The sequence below is a fragment of the Mesocricetus auratus genome, unplaced genomic scaffold (genome assembly GCF_017639785.1).
Source record: "Mesocricetus auratus isolate SY011 unplaced genomic scaffold, BCM_Maur_2.0 Super-Scaffold_100007, whole genome shotgun sequence".
NCBI classification, from domain to species: domain Eukaryota; kingdom Metazoa; phylum Chordata; class Mammalia; order Rodentia; family Cricetidae; genus Mesocricetus; species Mesocricetus auratus.
The window spans coordinates 33,923,515-33,946,139 of NW_024429191.1; the positions used below are offsets into that span (position 1 = coordinate 33,923,515).

Below are 22,625 nucleotides of genomic sequence, written 5' to 3' on the forward strand. Positions count from 1 at the left end.
GGTGAACACATCATTGTGCTGAAGAATACTGTTTCTTATAAAAGAGTAGAAAGAAAGCTTTGATACTCTGACTTCCTTGGGAATGATGAGTAGATAGGACATACGGCTTGAAGGCAGAAATCACTAAGGGGCAACATATTTAGAGTTAACCATGTTTGTTAACTACAGATTCATTTCTCTGAAGCATGAGAAGGAAAGAAAGTGGGTCAGCATGTGGTTACTTTACAGAAGCTAGTGTGCAGTCACTGACCTTGCAATAGCGTCATTGATTTATTTTTCAGTAGGATTTACTATGAAAATCAGTATGTTTTATGTTTCAAACGCCAAATGCTTACATAAAATGCAGAAATGGCTGACCATCTTATTTTGTAAAAATAACAGCTTTACTTTCGTTTCTCTCTTTTGGCATTTGGCATCTCTAGTGCTTGCACTGTTTCACTGTACAGATTGGGGGGGATTGGATTGCATGCCTGAAATTAGTGCAAATCTAGTTTTGTTTTTCATACTGCCTCGTAAGTGTGTTAGCTCTCCTTTGTTTATGGTAAGCTTTTCTCTGCTCTGTTTTAGTGTCATCAAAAATTGAAATAAAGAAGTAGCATGTTTATAGTGTTAACTATTAGAACCTTATCTTTGGTGTTCTATGCAGCATAATTTCCAATATTCCAGTTTATATTTTGTTTATAAATTATATATTCAGATAACCAATTTTAGTAACTAGATCATTCACATATTTATAAAAAATGTAATTATTGGAAACTTTGATCTCACCGTAGTCAAATACTCATTTTTATGCTAAAGATTGTGTCTGTGTGACTTAGCATACTGGTGTTTCCTATGCAGGAGAAATGTGTTCTGCAGTGCATAGCCTGTAGTGATGATCTAAACTATATGAATCAGGATTCCATCCCTTGCTGCACTGACCTCACTTGATAATAAGATGCTATCGTGATAAATTCTAAACTTTATGCTCATGAAAAATGATTGATTCACATAGTCATTTATTTTGGTTATTTAACAAATTACTGACCTTGTATTTCTAATTAAAAGGTTAATCATTGTATGTGAATAGTGGAGAATAGAATTGTGACACTGCTTGTAGAGTTTGAATGCCGAGCTAACCCTGTTCATTTCATCTCCTGGTGTTGTTATTTCATGATGTTTTTGCATGATAAGTTCACTATACTGATTTCTGGAATAGCAAATAGTGTGAAATAATTGATAGAACAAGATGATGTCATCTTCACTTGTAAGCCAGCCAAACTGGGGAGGGAGGAGGAGAGAAAGAATATTTTGATCCTTTATTAGGGTCGATGTGTAGTAGGTCTGACATATGGCGTTAGTGGATTACATTTCACTCCCCGAGCAGCAGCTAAAAGATGACTGTCTCCTTGCCCAGCTTGAGGTCCTCCTTTGTGTCAAAGGTATCAGCACGATTTATAAAAGGAATAAGGAGCCACTGCAGATTTTGTTTTTTGATTGGCTGTCATTTATACTACCAACACATACATAAATGCATAGTCTGGCTTTATAATTAAAATATTTCTTGAGTTCTATTAAACTAATCTTTGAGTTTAATAATTTTTCGTTAGGAAATTTATCTTTAGCAAAAAAAAAAAAGCCCCACATTTTTCTATTTAAGAAGTGAATGCTTTTCGTTTGTACTTAAGTTGTATTTTTGAAATTCCAACTTACAGTTTATATTTATTAAATTGGAAAAATACTTTAGTTCTTGAAAATCAAATCTATCCAAATATTAAATGGTTTATTAGGAAACTAGTGCTTATTTGCATTCATCAGAACAAATTTTACATTGTAAATTTTGTGGGAAAGGATTGGGTTTTTTAAAAACATAATTCATAGGCTTTTAAACAATCATTTTGCAAACATGACAATGTGCTCAAATTAATAGATTACTACATTAAATTCTAGTTGTATAAAGGGCAGCATATTTCAGATTGGGAGCATTGTGTTGAGACTTCTCCAGAGGGAATTGAGAAATCGTGTGTGTGTGTGTGTGTGTGTGTGTGTGTGTGTGTGTGTGTGTGTGTGTGTGTGTCCAAGATGTATATGGAGAAGATAGTTGTATTACTCTTCTCGCTGACTGCTAGACTCACAGTTTTGCTGCCTGGAGGTATACGTGACTATACTTTGGAAATGGACTCTAGCCATTGGGAAGCACCATTAGGAGATAAAGTACTAGGTGGGTGTACATACAATAGGAGCTGTGTAGCAGAAGCATAAAGGAAAGGGAGGCTGCTCGGGGCAATGTTCTTTTCTTACTGAGGAGGGTGTGGCAAAATTTTTTCTTTAAGTTTTAAAGAAAAAATATGATATCTTCCTTTTAGTCCACACTCTAATCAGAAACAGGTTTATTACCTTTTTTGATTCATCTTGTGTTTTGCTGGCTGCCTCTTTCTAGGAATTGCACATTGAGCTGCAGTGAAGTACCATATTGTATAAATTGTTCTTCCTCAAAGGAATGGTATACATTGTTCCTGTCTGGTTTATTCCCCTTTGCAAGGATTGTTTTCATTTAAATCTGTTTACTTATAAATCTTAGTGCTTGTTTTTATTTTTAATGCTAATTTAGTATGGGCTTGAAGGTTAAACCTTCAGAAGATTCATTCAGTAAATAGCAAGTTTTATGCACAAACCCATGGATTTTGGTATTTAAATTACTTTGATGTGACATCTCTGAACCAGACTGCCTGTGCATTTGGAATTCAGTAGTATCTTACTATAACAAATTATTTTCCCTTGGGAGAACAATTCTTTGTTAAATTTAAATAATATTAGGAAAGAGGCTTCTCAAATACAACTGGATATTAATGTACAGAATTTTTAATGAATTTTTAAAACTATGAAACAGAATGGTATGTTAGCCAGTTTTTTTCTTACAGAATTTAGCATGCCAGCGTGTCTCACAGGAGAGAGAGAGAGAGAGAGAGAGGGGGGGGAGGGAGGGAGGGAGGGAGGGAGGGAGAGAGAGAGAGAGAGAGAGAGAGAGAGAGAGAGAGTCTGTGTGTGTGTGTGTTCAGTAAATTGCTCTTGGGCTACATCTGCAGATACAGTAGCCAATTGATCTAATGCAGTTTGTGAGGGCTTTCTGCACAGGTGATGTCATCCTTTTAGCTCTATTCTCCTCCCACTCTCTTCCTTCTTATTAGATATTTCATCTTACTGCAGGGCATAGAATCAATAGGAGCTTCTCCTTAGGGAGCTGCTGTGAATCAGGCAAGGACAGAAGGAATTAAGACACTAACAGACTCTTGCTTTCACAAAAGATGTAGTGTTTTGTTTTGTTTTTTTTTGTTTTGTTTTTTGTGCTGCATCGTATATGCATGTTATCCAGAAAGAGCAGACTTAGATCACCAGTGCTTCCTTACTGATGCCTTGGAATCAGAAGCCATACTGCAGAGCTGTGAAAGTGCTTGGGAGATGAGAAGGTTGCTTGAATTCTGGATATTCTCACATCTACAGGACAAACCTGTTAGAGCATTGTCTTTGCCACCATTTGCTCTGTGGTTGGGTTGGGTTGTGTGTGTGTGTGTGTGTGTGTGTGTGTGTGTGTGTGTGTGTGTGTGTGTGTGTGTGTGTGTTGGTTTGGGGGGGTGTTGTTTTCTAGCATTTAAAGATATCTAAAGAAGAAACTATAATCTTAACGATGCAGCATTTGCTTTGCCTTTGATGCAAAAGACTGTAATACTTATTCTTCAGAACGAAATAAGTTGAAGAAAAAACAGCCACACTACAGAGAAGACAGGTTTCACGGATTCCAGGAACACAGATTCCAAGCATATTGCCTATATGCTTTGATTGATAGATACAGTATTAGCTTCTGTGCTGCGTGTGTGTGTCTGTGTCAGGTGCCTGAGGATGCAATGTGACTATGTGTACCAAGCCAGAAATCTAAGCATCTTTATTTGATGTTACTTGCTTGTAAAGTAGCATTTAAGGAGAATTCTTATACTTAGAACAATACTCTGCTTCTGAAAGCTTCTGATTTTTGTTTGTAAAGAGGGTTGGAGGAGCTGCCTTTATGTGACAACAGTGGTGTATGGATTGTAAAAGGAAACTTAGCAGAATTTTGACAGCATACTCATCAGTGTGGCTCTCGTTTAAAAGAGAAACTACCTCCTCCAGCCAGGGAAATGGCTTTTCTTGTTCGCTGTTATGCCAATTGTCTTCAACCATGGGCCTCCAAAGTAAGTAATTATTTTTATTGGTATAGTTTAATCATTAAATTGTATTTGAATTCTAAATGAAATCTATTGTGCAATTTTTTAAAACTAAAGAACTATAAAGCAGTCTATAAAGCCTTGACTCATTGTTATTTAATTCAGGGAAAGTCTAATACAGCCTCTGAGATGGATTGAAGACTCATTTTCATAGTTTACAGACTTAAATGTACCTCTGAGATACATACCTCAGACAGAAATCAGCACTTGGCTGTGATGTTTCTGAAATTACTTGTGACTATATTTAACTTGATCCATTCTTTTGTCTTTTTTTTTAACCTAAATAGCTGGTATGTTTAGACATACTGTGCTAGTCGTAGGCTTATATAACATAGCTCAGTAATGTGCTGCTACCTGGTAACTTAGAAATGAATTGTTCTATTTTATTAAACTGGGTGTTCATTCCTAAAGAATTATATAACGAAAATTGTGAATGAAAATTAATGATGTAAAAACACTCAGTGTTCCAAAGCGTTTTCAAAGTAGTAATAACTAAAACCACTTGTCATTTTAAGGCAAACATATTAGCTGTCAAAATAACAAAATGCTGTGTTGTTAAAATTTGTCTATTAAAATTCAGTTTTATTATTGACAGTGGCTACTTATAGTGTTTGGAGCTCTTTTACTTACCTTGTATATTAATTTCAAAACAAAAGACTAAATATTTTAGAAAATGCTTAAATGTTGAGTTTAAATATGTCGAGATTTCTTTATGGTTCTCTTAGACTCTGACACACTGGAGGCTTTTCTTAGGAAGGTCTGAAATCATGTCTTTGTTTCAAAGGTTTCCTATTGATGGTGACTAATGGGGAAATACTTTTGACAGCAGTGTGTTAGATACAGTTTATTTGGCCTAGCTCATTGCATTTTTTCTGAATGTTCTTTGGGAGGACATTTAAATGTACTATCCATTTGGCAAACAGCTAGCTGTGGCGTAAAGAGATGGAAAGGAGCCTAGGTACACAATTTATGCTTTTATCTGCACATACAAAGAGGGTGGCCATTTCAGTGAAGACGCCACCTGTGGGGCCCAAGCACTGCTGACAATAACATTGGCACTACTAAAATTTAAAGCTTTGTGTGGAAGGGACTTGGGTGAAACCAGAAAAAAATGAATAAAATTAAGAATGTGGGATAGAGGAATTTTTTTGGAAGACCCTCCCCCCATCCTCTCCCCACACACACAAACCTTGGACAGGAGTACTAGTTGCCACTCTTAAACAACGGTTTAACAAGTATAGAAAGAGTAAAGGGGATTTTAAAGATCCAAATATACATTTTCATTAAGTATCTGTAATGGGTTCTTTCCTATATAAATTATTTATAAGTATACATGTCTCCTTCCTGTCTCCCTCTTCTCTTATGTTATTAATAAGGTTTAACTCTTGGGTTGGAGAGATGACTCAGTGGTTAAGAACACTGATTGTTCTTCTAGAGGACCCTGGTTCAATTCCCAGCACCCACATGACAGCTCACAACTGTAGCTCCACCTGTCGACCCTGACACCCATAGAAAAACACCAATGCACATAAAATAAATTTTTTAATTAAAAAAAATTAGCTCTATGCTTAAACACATTTGGCTAGATACTGATTTTTATATTTCCATACTCACCATATTGGATTTTCTAATTTGTTTTACTCTTTTTACTTTTACTTAACGATTCTTTTTATTATTTAGTTGTATGTAAAAGTAATCTCAGTGTCCTTTCTCTTTAGCTTTTGGAGAAGCTAATACATGACTTTTGGTATCTACTGTTGCTATGAGAAGTTTGAACTTTAGTGTAATGTTTGTAGTTGTGTATTTGTTTAGGTTTTTATCCATGAAATTTTATCAAGCATCAAAATGTTTTGCTTTTATTTCTTAGCTCTCTGAGGACTCTTTCGAGCCAGAGAGTCTTGTTTGTCTTTATTTGTAAGAAAACTAACAACGGCAACAATGAAAACCCAGTTTTATTTTTTGACATATGATCTCACTACATAGCCCTGCCAGGTCTTGAGCTAGCTAGCTTTATAGACCAAAGAAATCTGCCTGCCTCTGCCTCCCAAGTACTTAGGTTAAAGGCATGTACACTATACCTAGTGGAAGTTGTTCTTATCAAAATTGCAACTCCTTCATTTTCTCTCACCCTTTTCTGCCAATAATTTCTGTAAACATTTATTTCAGCTTGATTTTTCTAAGTTACTAACTCATTGTAAGGCGTGTCGTAAATTTTTAGTTTGTAACCATTTGTGTTGTTTCTGATGCCTCATAACATGCTTTTTCATAATTAGCTGTTTTAGTAGTGGTTTTGATTTTATGGAAGTGATTTTTTTTCTCCATATAGATGCTTGTCTTTGCTCCATTGGTTTCCAGGGATTGACTTTACTCAAGAGATTTTTATCTGGGTGCTCTTTTTATGATTGGGTAAGGTTGCTTGATTGAGATGGCTTCTCTCTGTATTGGAGAAGCAATTGTGCTTTGGCTTCTGTTTTCCTTCTTTTAGCTGTTTTACAGCTGGGAGCAAATGAAAACTTTAATAAACAGCTAACTTTATCAGTCATGCTTGGCCTTATTTCACTTCTCTACAGTATTTGGACCATGACATAGTGGGAGGTATAATGTTGCATTTTTATACTGATTTCCTCTTCCATTAATAAGTATTAACCAGCAAAGATTGATTAAAATCTGTGGTTTAAAAAATGCTTAAATGAGAAAGGATGTGTCTTCAAATGGAAAAACACTGATTTTAATAAAATGGTTTAACAGCATTTAAATTTCACTTTTTAAAAAATGAGTGCAAATTAAGTTTGATGTGCCTCAGAGCTGAGGCTACAGTCTCTACCATCTATCCAAAGACCACTAAGATGGGTCAGGCTTCTGTTGAAGGCTGCTTTTTAGATCTTAGAATCTATTTTTAACTCTCTGTCTCACTGTTATCTGACAGTTTTCTGTGTGTGTACTTTGGTCTGTACCAAAGGGCCCTTGTAATTTTGGTGGTTTAACTTTAATAATTTTAACTTGACAACACCTCCACCTTCAAATTAGGCCTTATCTCTGTGTTGGACTTATCTCTGTGACTTTCTTTTCACCTTGAATGTTTCTAGAGTAGTTTTTAAGATCCAGAAATCTTGCCGGGCGATGGTGGCACACGCCTTTAATCCCAGCACTCGGGAGGCAGAGGCAGGCGGATCTCTGTGAGTTCGAGGCCGGGCTGGACCGATAGCCTCCGAAACAATACAGAGAAACCCTGTCTCGTAAAAACAAACAAAAAAACAAAACAAAACAAAAAAAAAGATCCAAAAATCTTTTACACTTTGTTCCTTTAAACTCTTAAGGGGTTCACTTTAAAGCAGGAGTTGTAAGTGCTCAGGAATGCTATCTGGGACTTGGGGTATGAATTAGTGGTAGAGGGATGTAACTAGCATACATAAAGTCTGAGGTCCCATCTCCAGCACTGCCAAAATAATATTTTGGAAGTCAGCCCTCTGTCAGATGTGGAGTTGGTAAAGATCTTCTCCCATTCTGTGGGCTGCCATTTTGTCTTGTTAACTGTGTCCTTTTCCTTATAGAAGATTCTCAGTTTCAGGAGGTCCCACTTATTAGTTGTCGATCTCAGTGTCTGCTACTGGAGTTATGTTCATGAAGTAGTCTCCTGTACCAATTCATTCAAAGTTAGCTCCCACTTTCTCTTCTAAGAGGTTCAATGTGGTTGGATTTATGTTGACGTCTTTGATCCATTTGGACTTAAGTTTTGTAAATGATGATAGATAAGGATTTATCTGCAATCTTCTACATGTCAGCATCTAGTTATGCCAGTACCGTTTAGTGAGGATGCTTTCTTTTTTCCATTGTATAAGTTTAGCTTTTTGGTCAAAAATCAGGTGTTTGTAGATGTGTGGATTAATATCAGGGTTTTCAATTTGATTCCATTGGTCTACCTGTCTGTTTTTGTGCCAATACCAAGCTGTTTTCATTACCATAGCTCTATAGAGAAGCTTGAAATCAGGGATGGTGATGACTCTGGAAGTTCCTTTATTTTCTTGTTTCTAATGTGATATTATTTGGTTTTTGAGATTGTTAAGAGATTATTTTAATATTATTCAGTATTTGATTATTTCTACCTTTGCACATGATAGCTGTGTTCTCTGTATGATTTTAGTGCTAAGTTTTATTCAGCCTTACTATTACAAACATTTTATGTCTGCTTAAAGAATGTGTATTCTATAGTTTTGAGTTATGGTCTGTGAATATACACTGTAGGTGACATTTCTTATGTTTTTGTTGTAGAGAGAGCTGTACTAATATTGCTCAGCATGACTATGACTTCATCTTCCACTGTTCTTATTTTCACTTTACATTTTTTTAAGTTATCTTTTAATTGAAAAATAACTGTGTTGGGCTGGAGAGATGGTTCAGAGGTTAAGAGCACTGACTGCTCTTCCAGAGGTCCCGAGTTCAATTCCCAGCAACCACATGATGGCTCACAACCATCTATGAGACCTGGTGCCCTCTTCTGACATGCAGGCAGAACAGTGTGTACATAATAAATAAATCTTTAAAGAAAAGAAAAATAAACTGTGTTTGTGATGATGTGTTGAAAAGTGTGTATACTGTGAAATAATCAAATCAGGGCTAGTTAGCCTGCCCATCATATAAAATACTTCTTTATTCTTGGTTAGAGCATTTAAAATCTAATCTTAGGTTTTGGAAATCTATAATATCTTTTTTACAATGATTGTTACTTGTACTGTGTAATATGTGACTAAATTCATTCTCCTTGTATGAAACTTTGTACAGTTCTGCTACTCCCATTCTCTAGTAGCCACCATTTTATTCTTTGCTTCTGTGAGTTTTAACATTTTGGTTCCACATAGAATTTAGATAGTTAAATCATACAATATTTGTCATTTCTGTTTCTTGTTTATTTTTCCTTGCACATTTTGATACTATGTTGTTGTGTGATTTTTCTTTATCTCAGTAATGTCATTTTTCTGAATTATGTAACTCATCAGTAGTAGTTCATAGTTTAATTGGTCTGTGCAATTTCTGTTGTCTGTATCCTTTTTTTTTTTTTTAATGAGACAGAGTTTCTCTGTATTGTTTTGGAGGCTGTCGGTCCAGCCCAGCCTCGAACTCACAGAGATCCGCCTGCCTCTGCCTCCCGAGTGCTGAGATTAAAGGCGTGCGCCACCACCGCCCGGCTGTCTGAATTCTTAAAATACCTGTAAAATACATTAAGTGTGTACAACAAGGAAACTTATTTCAAATTTTAGGGTTACTTAATGATGGTAAATAGCAAATTGAAGAGATTATATGGAAGGCTGGTGAATCTCTTACTTAAACCTTGGCTGCTTTGGAGCATAGCGAATTATTTGTCTTAACTTCCATAGCATTGCTTATGAGGTACCTGTTTAATTTAATAGTATAAAATACACAGTACAGTCTGCATCCTTGATAACAGTAGTCATATATCAAGCCGGGCATTGGTGGCACACGCCTTTAATCCCAGCACTGGGGAGGCAGAGAGGTGCTTCTCTGTGAGTTCGAGACTACGAGAGCTAGTTCCATGACAGCCTTCAAAAGCCACAGAGAAACCCTGTCTCGAAAAGCAAACAAACAAACAAAATGTGTGTGTGTGTGTGTGTGTGTGTGTGTGTGTGTGTGTGTGTGTGTGTGAATCAAGTGGTAGAGTCATTTCCTATTTATTTTTTATTTTTTCATTACATTTTGTTGATTTGTATGGACATGGACACCTCATGACAAGCATGTGAAGATGAGAGGACAACTTGTGGAGTTGGTTCTCTCTATTCTGTATGAGTCCAGGAAGCCATTTCAGGCTATCATACTTGAAGAAACAAGCACCTTTAGTCACTAAGCCATTTTGGTGGACCCGTGTCCTTCCTGTTCTTTTCTTTGTCTCTGCACTTAGCACAGGCATTCAATGAGGGTTTTTTTTAATTTATTAATTACATAACCAGTGTTCTTCATGCATGTATGATGCGTGCACTGCCAGAAGAAGTCGCCAGATTTCATACAGATAGTTGGGAGCCATCATGTGGTTGCTGGGAATTAAACTAAAGACCTCTGGAAGAGCAACCAGTGCTCTTAAATGCTGAGACATCTCTCCAGACCCTCATTGAATAATTTTGACAACCAAAAAAATTTTCAGGAGCCAACTACAACATAATACAAAGGTTATGTAAAATTTTAAATCTTGTATACAGTCATTTTGTAAACATTAAATCTTACTGCCTGCAGGTGTTCTTCTGTAATCTCAAACATTACTGTTAATTCTATTCTGGCTTGCTATCAGTGTGTCTGTCTGTGTTTGTGGCGTGTGTGTTTTACTCTTGACATTGTTTTTGTTTTTAAACCTTTTATTTGTTTGGGTGTTTTGCCATATATGTGTAGTGCTCATGTAGGCCTTAAGAAGACTTTGAATCTCCTCGTACTGGAGTTACAGCCAGTTGTGAACTGCTATGTGCGTGCTGGGAATCAAATGCAAGTCTACCGGAAGACCTCTTAACCACTGAGCTGTCTCTCCAGCCTGAAGCTGATACTTTTATTTGGGTGAACAAATAGCTCCTAAGTATAACTGTTCAGTGGGCTTGCCTCTGCTAAAATTGTGCAACAGTTTTAGAAAATGCGTTTGGTTCTTACTATTTCCAAAAATTTTTTACTAAAAATGAAAGACTTTGGTTCAGAAGAATTTCTATTCATGGATTCTGAACAGTGTGCATAAAATTGCTGTAAAGTTCCATTTAAGTAAAGCTTGGCATTCAGAATAACTCAAGTTCCTTTTTTCTTCAGCTTCCAGCTGATCTTACCAAGATGCACCTCACAGACAACCCTCATCCACAGGTGACTCATGTGTCTTCTAGTCAATCTGGCTGTAGCATTGCCAGTGACTCTGGGAGCAGCAGTTTATCCGATATCTACCAGGTAATACCTTAGACTGGGTGCTGTGCATACACGCTTTTTTATTCTGCAAAATACCCTCCGCAAACCATCTAGATGAATGGTTCTCAACCTGTGGGTTGTGGCCCTTTTGGAGTTTTGAATGACACTTTGTCATGGGGTTACCTAAGACCATCATAAAACACAGATGTTTTACATTACGATTCATAACTAGCAAAATTACAGTTATAAATAGCAATGAATATAATTTTGTGGTTGGGGGTAACTGCAACATGAGAAACTGTATTTGAAGGGGTCCCAGCATTAGGAAGATTGAGAACCACTGCTCTAGATGATCATGTATCTTTTAATTCAAGTGTGAAATTCAAGTGTTGTGTTTTCAGCAATGTATGCTTTATACTGTCTCAGATTCATCAGCCTGATTAAAGAGGCAGTCTGTCTTTTGAGAGGATTAGTATAATCCAATAGTATATGGCAGAGGGATTTTCTTTTCTTTCTTTTATCCAGTTGAATCCATGGGATATAGAATGCATATGATATAGAAGAAAAAGGTCTGTGTGTTTTTGTGAAACAGAATATTGCCCCATAACCCAGGCTAGCTTGAAATTTTCAGTCTCCCTGCTTCAGCCTCTTGAGAGTTGAGATTACACACATCGTGCCTGGTTTTAAAAAAGGTTTTTGAAACAATAGCTTGCACTTGTGGGTGTACTGGTTTTTATTATAATCATAGAAATAAAATTTATGTAGAAAAGTAAGGGTTTTTGCATCATCAAGCTTCTATCCTTTGTAAGATGAATAAAAATAGAAAGTTAAATAAGGAACATAATTATGGACTTACCCATTTTTAAAGCTGAACAGAAAAAATTCCAAACTAAATGAGGTCCCCCTACACACACCAGTAATCCTTGAAATAAAAAGAGGCCAGTGCTGATTTGTTAACTCCTCACGGTGGACTATGATGCTGTCTTTAGTGTCACATGTCCAGAGCAGTTTCCTAGGTTTAAGGACTTATAGCCTAAAGGCTAGTGGTAGTAAATAGCTAGAGATTTGGTGATTTGGTATTGATGGTTGCTTTAGTCATGAATTCAGATACATTATGTTTCTGGGCTGACAAGTGGATATTTAATGTGAGCCAATTGTTTAAGATTTTCAGTAGTCATCTAAAAGGATACATAAAATTTATTTAGTGATATATTTTATTTGTAGTATTTCTGAAGGTATTTTAACATTTAAGCAATATTTAATATTGTAAATGAGTTTCTTTGCACTTTTTTTTCATGCTTAGTTTAGATTTAAACAGCCCACCTCAGTTCTGACTGATCATACTTTAATGCCCTGACACGTGTGTGTGTGTGTGTGTGTGTGTGTGTGTGTGTGTGTGTGTGTGTGTGTGTGTGTGTGTGTGTGTGTGTGTTGGCTACCATGTGGTAAAAAGCAAAATTATAGTCATTTTTTTCTGAAGAAAATATTTACATTGAGTTTCCCAGATTATAGTATCTTAAGAAAAATAGCTTCTTTCTATGAAGGAGAATTTGTAGGCAGATATAAAAAAAAGCTTGCAATTTTAGGTCTACATACAGCTTTCTTAACAAAAAGTTACTATGACCATCTCTGACTTCCTGTTTACCCTTTTATAGTATTTATAAACTAGGTGTTTACTCTTACTGTTCTGTAGAAATACTATAAGGAATCTAAAAAAGAAAATCAAAATAATACAGTAAGTCTTAGCCACTTACTCCCTTTCTTTAGTAATTGTTGGGGTTAGTATGCTCTACTTCTCTTTAAATAAAGAAATCCCAAGGAAGATTGGCTCTAAAACAATCAAATTGAGTGTTGTGACTGTAGGTTTCTCTCAAAATAATTGGAAACTTAAGCCTTGCTAAGAGAGACAGTAAGCAAGATATGGCACTGACAAACTATAGGTACCTGACCTGCTGGGATATTCCATTTCCAAGACATAAATAATTGCCTTTTTGAGACAAGAAGCAAAGCCCTGAATCGTTGTAACAGAAGGAATGAAAGGGCAGTGAACACATTTTTATGCAAGTCAGTGCTTTGCTGTGAACTGGAGGGTGAGTTGTGTGTACAGCCGGTATTTCTCTGAAGATGCTGGAAGAGGGTCTGAGATAACTGCACTGATAGTAGCTTCTTCAGGTTGTCCACTTACTATTGTTAGTTGGAAGTCTTGTATTGCATGATGATGTTGTCCCTCTGTGTGGCTACCCAGCTTGCAGCCTTCCATGCATCTTTCTTCATCAATAACAGTCTGTAGTTTGTATTATATCTTTTAATATTTTCTTTACAACTAGAATATAGGTAGATGCCTTACCAGTTATCCTGTATATTATAGAGTATTGAAGAACATGCCTAATAATCCAGAAACTCTAACATTAATTTTTATTCTTTCTTACTGAGTTCAGTACTGTGCCATCAGCTTCCTATATCATTATTCATGTGTGCATGTTTCATGGTCATTAACACATTGTTTACATATAACAAAATTTACCCTCTTTTAATATGGGAAATTGAAAACATTTTAGGCTTATTTGTAGTCAGTTCCTCTCCTGATTCCTATCCGTGTAAATAACTAGTCTGTTCTACCCTTACTGTTTTGCATTTCCAAAATGTTGGTTAAATAGAGTCTATATAACTAAAAAAGGGAGTGTGCATTTATAAATTACCCAGTAAGACAGAGGTTAAGTTTTAGTGAATTTAGAGAATGAACAAGCAAAAAGATAACAGGCATTGAAATTCTAGAAACTAAAACAGAACTCAACCATTTAAAGAAGAAAATTGTGGTAGTATTAAACCCAAAACGCTGAAGTATAAGATAAGAATCTTTTAAGAGTGATGAGTTATGGTAGGAGTTCTCAGACCCTTACTTACAGCTAACTCTTGAGGCAATTGCCTAGAAGTAGAAACATCTTACCTTGACAAAAACAACTTAGGGGAAAGGTTATGTTTGCTTACAAGTTCAGGTTTACAGCCCATCATTGAGGGAAAGCAACTAGTCAAATTTCATTTACATTCAGGAGCAAAGAACACTGAATTAATGGATGCATGCTTGTACTCAGCTTTCTTTTTCTATGTTTACACAGTCAGAATGCCCTGGTCAGGTCTTCCCACCTCTGCAGAATCAAGATAGTCCTCCATAGATATGCCCACAGGCTAGCCTGATCTAGATAGTCCATCACTGAAGCTCCCTTTCAGGTGACTCTAGATTATATCAAGTTGACAATTAAATTATCCATCACATACCATAAAACAAAGAACAAGCTAACAAAGATAAAAGTAGAAGGAAATTCTTATATTTTATGTCTTAAATAGAATAAACTTAAATGATAATTTTTAAATGTGTGATAAAATGATTAAAGGAAATAATCTAAAAGAAAAAAGAAACTAGGATGGTACAGTAGACCTCAAAAATGTAAAATTTCTAGACCTGCAACTTTAATAAGAAACCATGTATAGGATAAGAAATATTTAGAAAAATCGGGTGTGTGTGTATGTTCCTAATAGAGCCTAGGGAATAAACAGGTAAGAAAGGTTAAATGTTAGTACTGTACCCAAGAATACCTTTAGAGGAGTACTTGTTAAATCTATGAGAATACTTTTTAAGTTAGACATGAATATTGCTGATAACTGAGCAACAACAGTTAAATTTTATGGTTATAAATATCCCAGCATTTGAAGTATTTAAGTGTGAACACTTAGCACTTAACTGTGCAAGCAAAGTTTTATGAAATCATGCAAGTATCTTTACTTTGAAGAGTTGGAAGAGGTAAGAAAACTATACTGGATATGAGGAAATTGTTTATTCTTTTTCATGTAGCCAAATGTGAGGCTATACTCATAGGCATTACCTTCTTTGGAATTTTTATTTATTGTGGTTTAAAAACAAAAGAACCACAGAGTAGAGTGGCAGTGGTGCATGCCTTTAATCCCAGCACTTGGGAAGCAAAGGCAGGAGGAGTTCCAGGTCAGCTAGAGCTGTTACACATAAAAACGCTGTCTCAAAAAACCAAAAAGAAAAAAAGCCCAAACCAAAAAAAAAAAAAAGAAAGAACCTAGCCTCAAAGAAACTGAAGCATTTACCACAGTCTAAAATGAAGATTGCAATTACAGTTCCGATGTTTTAATCATATTAGTTTAAAATTTATGTCATTGTTTACATTAAGATGCTAGCATGTGCTTAGATAGAATTTCTATGTTTCTTCCAAGAATGTTTAAGAGAATACAGAGTGCTTCTTTCCAAATTATGTTTCCTGTTAACTTTAGTCTTATTTTGCAGCAGGACAATTGTAAAGTACTAGTTTGTGAACAAAAGCGTGTCCTTTAAAAAAAAAAAAAGAATAGTTTTATTTTTATGTATCTGTGTCCCTGTGCATGGGTTGTGTACTTGAGTGGCATGCTCTTGGGAACTAGAAAAGGGAGGGCATCAGATTCCCTTGATCTGGAGTTTCAGGTTGTTCTGAGCCACTTAGGTGCTGGAAACCAAATTCAGGTCCTCTGGAAAAGCAATACATGCTCTTAACTGTCTTGCAAGTATCCCAAGGCTCAGACCTGTTCATCCTCATCTTTATGGGAAAGAAACAGACTTCTAAAAATCCCTTAATTTTTATCTCCAGTGTCCACCTTGCCAGGATTGGGTACCATATCCACTAGTGCTGCTTTCCTTCTTTTTTCTCAACCACCTGTCTTTAACATTTCTATTAAGAATATCATATGTTGCCTAAGGGTAGGCACTCAGTGGTAGACTTGCAGAAAAGAGCTGGCACAAAATTACCCTTCAGAAGTGGGCTTTATCAGGAGAGAGTGCCTCATGACTGTGGGGAGTGTCACGTCAGGCCTTCAAAAGACCATTAGAAGAGACACAGCCTGTGAGGAGGGCTTCCCTTCAGATCTTGAGGGATACTATAATGGGAGCTATAACTACCATGCTGTATAGTATGACTCTTTCTGAGAGTGAGGATTGAGAGTATGAAAGAGACCTTTCACTTCAAATCTGGTGGGGGATAGAGGGTTGTGTTCCTGATTGATTCAGATTCTTTTTCCAACAGAGTAGACAAGCTTCATACTATGTCCATGGAGGCAGGTACTAAGTAGGACCATAAATTTAGCTTGTGTGCATTCTTAACGAGCTCTGATGAGAGACTGAGCTGCTATGAGCTGTGGCCTGATTTCTGAAAGAGAAAGGCAGCTAGAAGATTTGATATCTTACAGTAGAGTGCTTGCCTAATATGTACAAAGTCCTGGGGTTAAGTCCTTAGTATTAAGAAAAATACAGGTAAAAAAATACCATCTGTATCCTTATTGAAGGCTCAGTTACTCTCCCTTACACACACACACACACACACACACACACACACACACACACACACACACACACACACACACAGTCATTTAATTTAAACTCCTACTTGAAACATTGCAAGAATGTGGTGGTTTAAAAAGTTCTCTGTTGCCGGGCGTTGGTGGCGCACGCCTTTAATCCCAGCACTCGAGAGGCAGAGGCAGGTGGATCTCTGTGAGTTCGAGACCAGCCTGGACCACCAAGCGAGTTCCAGGACAGCCTCCAAAGCCACAGAGAAACCCTGTCTCGAAAAACCAAAAAAAAAAAAAAAAAAAAGGCCTCTGTTAACGAAATTTCAGTGCCTCACCCTTACCAACTTTACATTGTTCATTACAAATTACAAGCCTTTTACTTCCCACCACCCTCTGCCAACTGGCTCTCTATTCCATTATTCCTCCACTACATTCTAGAGTCCGCTTCATGACAGGACACACGCTAGTCCTTCAGCATGCTTGGCTTTTCTTAGCTGTGTTTTTTCCACTGTGCTTTTTAACAGTACCTTGCAAGCTTGGTGTTTTGCATCATCTAAAGTTATGCAGATTAAAGTTTGTTTTACTGTTTCTCTTACCTTGGTCAAGCAGTTTGGACACTTACAAATAATTCAAGGAAAAAAAAGTCGAATTATATTTGAAAGTAAGTACCAGTATTGGTTGCAAGGAAAACGGAAAAGATCCCTGATGATTAAAATACCCTTTTGTAAGGCAGAGGAGAGTTTATGGATGGGGCCATCCTCGTCTGCAAAACTGTGGAAGATTTCTTTTACAGAATTCTTAATCTGACCAAAAGGACAAAGAGGAGTTTAAAAGCTCACTGTCCCTGTAAAGGGTTAAATGAAACCCTGGACTTGATAATGCTGGAAGGAAAAGCCATGGAAGTATGAGGTTCTGGCTTAACACTTAACACTCATTTGAATGTGATTTTCATAAATTTGTATAACATTTTCATGGCAATCTATGGCACCTCTTACTGTAGCTTTATGGTTATCTAGCTGCAAACAGGAAAGGGATATTCTCTGGTGGTTTATTTGGTAACTGCCAGATCATCACAAAATCAACTCGTCCTCTCACCAAATATTAAATACAAAAAGTACATGTGACAGGAAAAGAAGGTCAAAAGAAGTTTACTTGTCCTACCAGACACCTACTATTTTTTCCTCTGTGCTTAATCCTTTTAGAGGATCTGCTGCCTAGGACTTGATTTGCTAACCTACAAAAAATGATCCCACATTCTTCTACCATCTCTTGATTATCATTCTAGTCCCCATGATTCTGTTTATTTTTGTTGCCTATTGCCAATCTTTGCTGTTTGAATTTAGTATTTACTCTTTTTACCACGACACGCCACTCCCCCCCCCACCCATCTTACCCTTCCTTTTCTAGAACTCATAGATTCAGTGTGAGTGAGTGTTAAAGCTCTGGAGCTGCAATGGTGTCCTGACTTATTGGGAAGTGAGACTACCTGAAGCTGGGGTGGATGGGGACTGGTCTCCCTACAGGATATAGCAATCCTGCTCCTCTCCTAGAGAGGGCCATTACATCTGTGTTCTGTTCCTCAGTAAGGGAATATCCAAGCAGAGTTACCAGCTTCCTAGGCTCTTTTTCAGCTAGTCTGCTAAATGGGAAGCCCCTGCAGAAATGTAGCAATCTCCTTTGGCTCCCTAGAAGAAAAGTTGTTACTTTTCTGCTACAGACTTGCTCAGACGACTAAGGAAAAGTCCCAGCAAGATTATTCTGTTCTTCTCAGCCTTGCTCAGTCCCCAGTTTCTTCTATTCTCCGTGGCAAATGAAGATCTTCACCCAAGACTCTTTTGAGAAAGAGATTTATTATGGAAGGAGGAGTCCAAGAGAGTGACTGCCTCTGCCAGGGTGGTGAAGGGCAGCCAGCAACTGAACAGGCAGCCGGGTGTATAGGGCTTCTTGGAGGCAGAGCTTCCCTGGGAGAGGTTTTTCTGCTCAGGGATTGGTTAGTTTAGTGGGTCAGGGCACACTGTTTCTTTCACTAGTCCTTATTAGCCTTTTGGCTCTAATTTTAGGGCCAGGGCATATTTCTTTCACTGGCTCCTATTCTAGGGACAGGGTGTGTTTCTTTGGTAGCGGTTTCAAAGTGAGGGTGTTTTTCTTTGGTTCTGGGCCCAGGGATAGTGTTCATTTCACTCGCTCAAGTTTCAGATACTGGGTGTGTTTCTTTCACTGGCTCAGGGTTCAGAGTTAAGGTGCTCAGGGATTGGTTGGTTTCCTGCTTTTAGAGTGCTGTGTTTTAGTTGATCAGGAGCAGAGTTGGCTCTGCTGTCAGTTGGTCAAAGTGTGCTGGCTCACTTTGGCTGGCCCTTTTAACCTACATTCAGTCTTTCGTATGTTGGGATTGTTGGCCTAAGCCACCACATCCAGTTAAATTTATCCATCTATTCATTTTATAGTTTATGCTTCCGTAATGAGAGTCCTTGTTTTTACTTTGAAAGTACATGGTAGTCACAGAATAGGATTTCTTCTCTGAACTTTTTTTCCTTTATACTGACTTTTTATTATTCCAAAATACTTTTCTAAATAAGAATAGTATGTTATACTGGCTATTTTAACTGTCTTGATCCTGTATAAGTCTTAAGCAGACAACCACAATTGGTGTGAGTTCATGAGTGCAACATGTTAAATACAAAGGAAGTATATCAGAGCACTCCTTCCCATTTTCTGTCTCTACATTTCTTCTCCCACCCTATTATGTCATGTTTCCCTGAGTCTTTGGACTCAGGGAGGAGGTTAATATAGAGAATAAATGACTATGAAAGAGGACCAAAAGAATGTAAGATCTTGCCGGGTAGTGGTGGTGCACACCTCTAATCCCAGCACTTGGGAGGCAAAGGCAGACAGATGGATCTCTGTGAGTTAGAGACCAGCCTGGTCTACAAGAGCTAGTTCCAGGACAGGCTCCAAAGCTACAGAGAGAAACCATGTCTCAATAAACTAAAAATAAAAGAAAGCAAGATCTTAGGTGAAGCTGTCATATGTCATAATCTTTACTAGTACTCATATTTGGGTGCTTATATGTATTATTATGGAATTCTTGTGTTCAACTCATTCTTTCTGTAATTGATTTAATATTCAAAAGTATAACCTAATCAGTTTTTACAAGATATCTTGGTTTTTTGTGAATGACAGTTTTTAAAACCTGCTAGTTTTTAGGATAAGCAAACATTGATGTTTCCAAAGTTGTAGTTGTTGGGTTGATTTTAGAAATTGAATAAACTTTTCTTTTTGCAAATTTTTTAAAGCCCAGTAAAATATCAGAAAGTGGTGGTATTTCTTTGGTTTTTTTATGTCAGTATTAGTACTTTTTAGTACTATTGTGCCTTTTTTCAAACTCCTGCTCTTAATCACCATGATTGCCTGTCTTACTAGACTTTTGTATCTTTATGATAAGAGAATAACATTTTTTAAAAAAAGAGTAACGTTTTCCACAATAAGCAGCCCATATTAATATATTAATAGATACTTCTTCATCTTTCTTGTGCTTCCTGTTTTAGAAAGCTTTGCTTTAAGAAAAACAAGTATTTACTAGAGAACAATTACTAATACATTTACTAGTGTTTGTGTCTTATATTTAACTGGATCTGACTTATGTGGATAACACAGAAGAAAGATAGGCCTGCATTTTAGGTAGAACAATGTTTTATAAATAAGTATTTTACCATTGTTGCCTAGTTTCTTGTATTTGACACTTAAGGCCATTTTGGTCAATTTACAGTGTGAAGTATAATATTTTTATCATGAAATTATTCATTGAAATTTCTTTCTATAGGCTACAGAAAGTGAAGTAGGAGATGTAGACTTAACACGTCTTCCAGAAGGACCTGTTGATTCTGAGGATGAAGAAGATGAGGAAGAGGAGATTGATCGAACAGATCCACTGCAAGGTCGAGATCTTGTTCGAGAATGTCTTGAAAAGGAACCTGCAGACAAAACTGATGATGATATTGGTAAGAAATATATCTGTGTGACTCCACAGAAAAACTCTGTCTGGAAAAAAGCAAACAAACAAATAAAAAACATAAAAATAAAGAAATGCATATGTTCAAATATGCATTTTTAACCTTATATACAGAATAGTCTATTGCCACATAACATATTGGACCAAAGCTTAACCTATTGAAACAGCATACATTTATTAATTCTTAGTCAGAATGTGCATACAGGCATTAGTCATCTGAGTCTTCACTGGAGTGCATGAGAATATTATATCCAAGATGACCTACTCACAAGGCTTCTAGCACAAGACCTCAATTCTATGCTATGTAGTCGTGTAGCTGTTTATTCACCCTGACAGCTTGGCAGTAGCTTTCCTCTAGTATGGGTAATCCAAGGGTAAATATTCCCCAATGTCTTTTATGACCGTCATCACTTCTGCTACAACTATTACACCATGTAAAACTGAGACAGCGTGTTTGCGAAAGACTATACCTAGACATCAGTATCAAGATATCTGGTCATAAGCTGGAGAAACCCACAGAAACAGCTGACCTGAACAAGGGGGAGCTCAAAGACCCTATACTGATACTTGGGAAACCAACACAGGTCTGATCCAGACCCCCTGAACATGGGTGTCCGTTTGGAGGCCTGGTCAATCTATAGGGCCTCTGGTAGTGGATCAGTATTTATCCCTAGTATATGAATGAACTTTGGGAGCCCATTGCACATAAAAGAATACTCTCTCAGCCTAGACACATGGGTAAGGGCCTAGACCCTGCTCTAAATGATATGACAGACTTTGAAGATCCCCCATGGAAGGCCTCACCCTCCCTGGGGAGCAGAAGGGGGATGGGATAGGGAGTTGATCATGGGCAGTGGAGGAGGGGAAGGTAGAGGGAACTGGGATTGACATGTAAAACAAACTTATTTCTAATTTAAATTTTTTTTAAAAAGCTAACCTGTTAAAAAAAAATTCTGCTCATTAAGAGCCATTGTTAAGACTTGCTGTGAGGATTTATAAAATAAAACCATGAATTTCATAGCGATTTTTCTCCTTATGTTGATAAGACATTTAAAGCTCACTAGAGTTGTGTCTAGAGTTTATGAAGTAGTTTTTAAATCAATTTCAAATATATCTGTGTTACCTTTATTTGTGTGTGCATTAAAACTGTAGATAAATTTTTTGCATGTTCCTTAATTTCTTAGAGAACTAGCTAATACTATATTATAATTGGAAGTTTGAATTCTGAAGGTACTGATACTGTTGTGCCTAAATTCTGAACCCCAAAATCACCAAGAGTCCCATTTCGATGCAAAAGCAAAGAGTCTTTTATTGTAGTTGTTTAACAAGCTAACCCCATTAACTCGGGCCCTTCATCCATCCACCATGGCAGATGGCTGGAGAAAAAACCTGAGAAACCACAAGGTGAGGAATATATCAGATAGCATAAGGAGAGTGTCTAGGGGTATGCACAGTCTCAGGATTGGTGAGCTTCCAGGCTTGAACGACCTGTCCTGTATTGATTAGTCAACTGGTTGTTATGGCCTATAGGCCCTCCCAGGGCAGTTGCTATGCTCTGTAGTCACTGTTGTGCACTTGTTCATAGAGCACCCAGAGCCCTGAAGCACAGCCCTGCCAGCTAACTTCTGATTGGTTCCTTGCCATGAGGGCATCTGACTTCCTAGTGAGTAGGACAGGAGGGCAAGGTCATGCGAGCACGTGTTAGTCAGTCATGGCTGCTAAAACAGGTGGCTGGTCCCTTCAATATATCTTTAAGGAACTAAGTGTACTTAGTGTCAATTACATATTGCTATTATTCAGTTAAGATTTTATCTTGGGTTTTCTTTTTATGATCATTGCTGTTAATATTAGAAGTCAGTGCTAGTAAAAATCATAACTTTCATCAACAATGATCAGTATTTGAATGTTCCCTGCCATTCTAAAGATAAAGTATTATTAATTAGCCACTGTTTAGGTGCATGCAGTAGCTCACATGACTTTTACAGCACTGCATATACATGATGCACAGATATACATGCAGGCAAAATAAGATTCACAATAAATGTCAGTAGGGGGTGTCAGATACTCCAGAATTGGAATTATAGACGATTGTGAGCACAGATTCCCTGGAAGAAGAGCCAGTTGCTCCTAACCACTTAGCTGCCTCTCCAGTC

The 22,625-nt window shown here is 37.1% G+C and overlaps 1 protein-coding gene across 19 annotated transcripts in view; it reads left to right on the forward strand.

Annotated features, from left to right (window-relative positions):
- Nucleotides 1–22,625, forward strand: part of Rapgef6 (Rap guanine nucleotide exchange factor 6) — a 177,889-nt gene that overhangs the window by 83,543 nt on the left and 71,721 nt on the right. For 15 of the 19 annotated variants that reach the window (XM_013111593.3, XM_013111579.3, XM_013111580.3 and 12 more), the window contains 2 exons: nucleotides 11,031–11,162; nucleotides 20,284–20,461. In XM_013111593.3, coding sequence (XP_012967047.2) covers nucleotides 11,031–11,162; nucleotides 20,284–20,461 — 310 coding nt within the window. Of the gene's footprint in view, nucleotides 1–3,142; nucleotides 4,206–11,030; nucleotides 11,163–20,283; nucleotides 20,462–22,625 lie in introns of those variants that run through there. The other 4 variants (XM_040748662.1, XM_013111590.3, XM_040748665.1 and 1 more) reach the window with 4 other exon arrangements.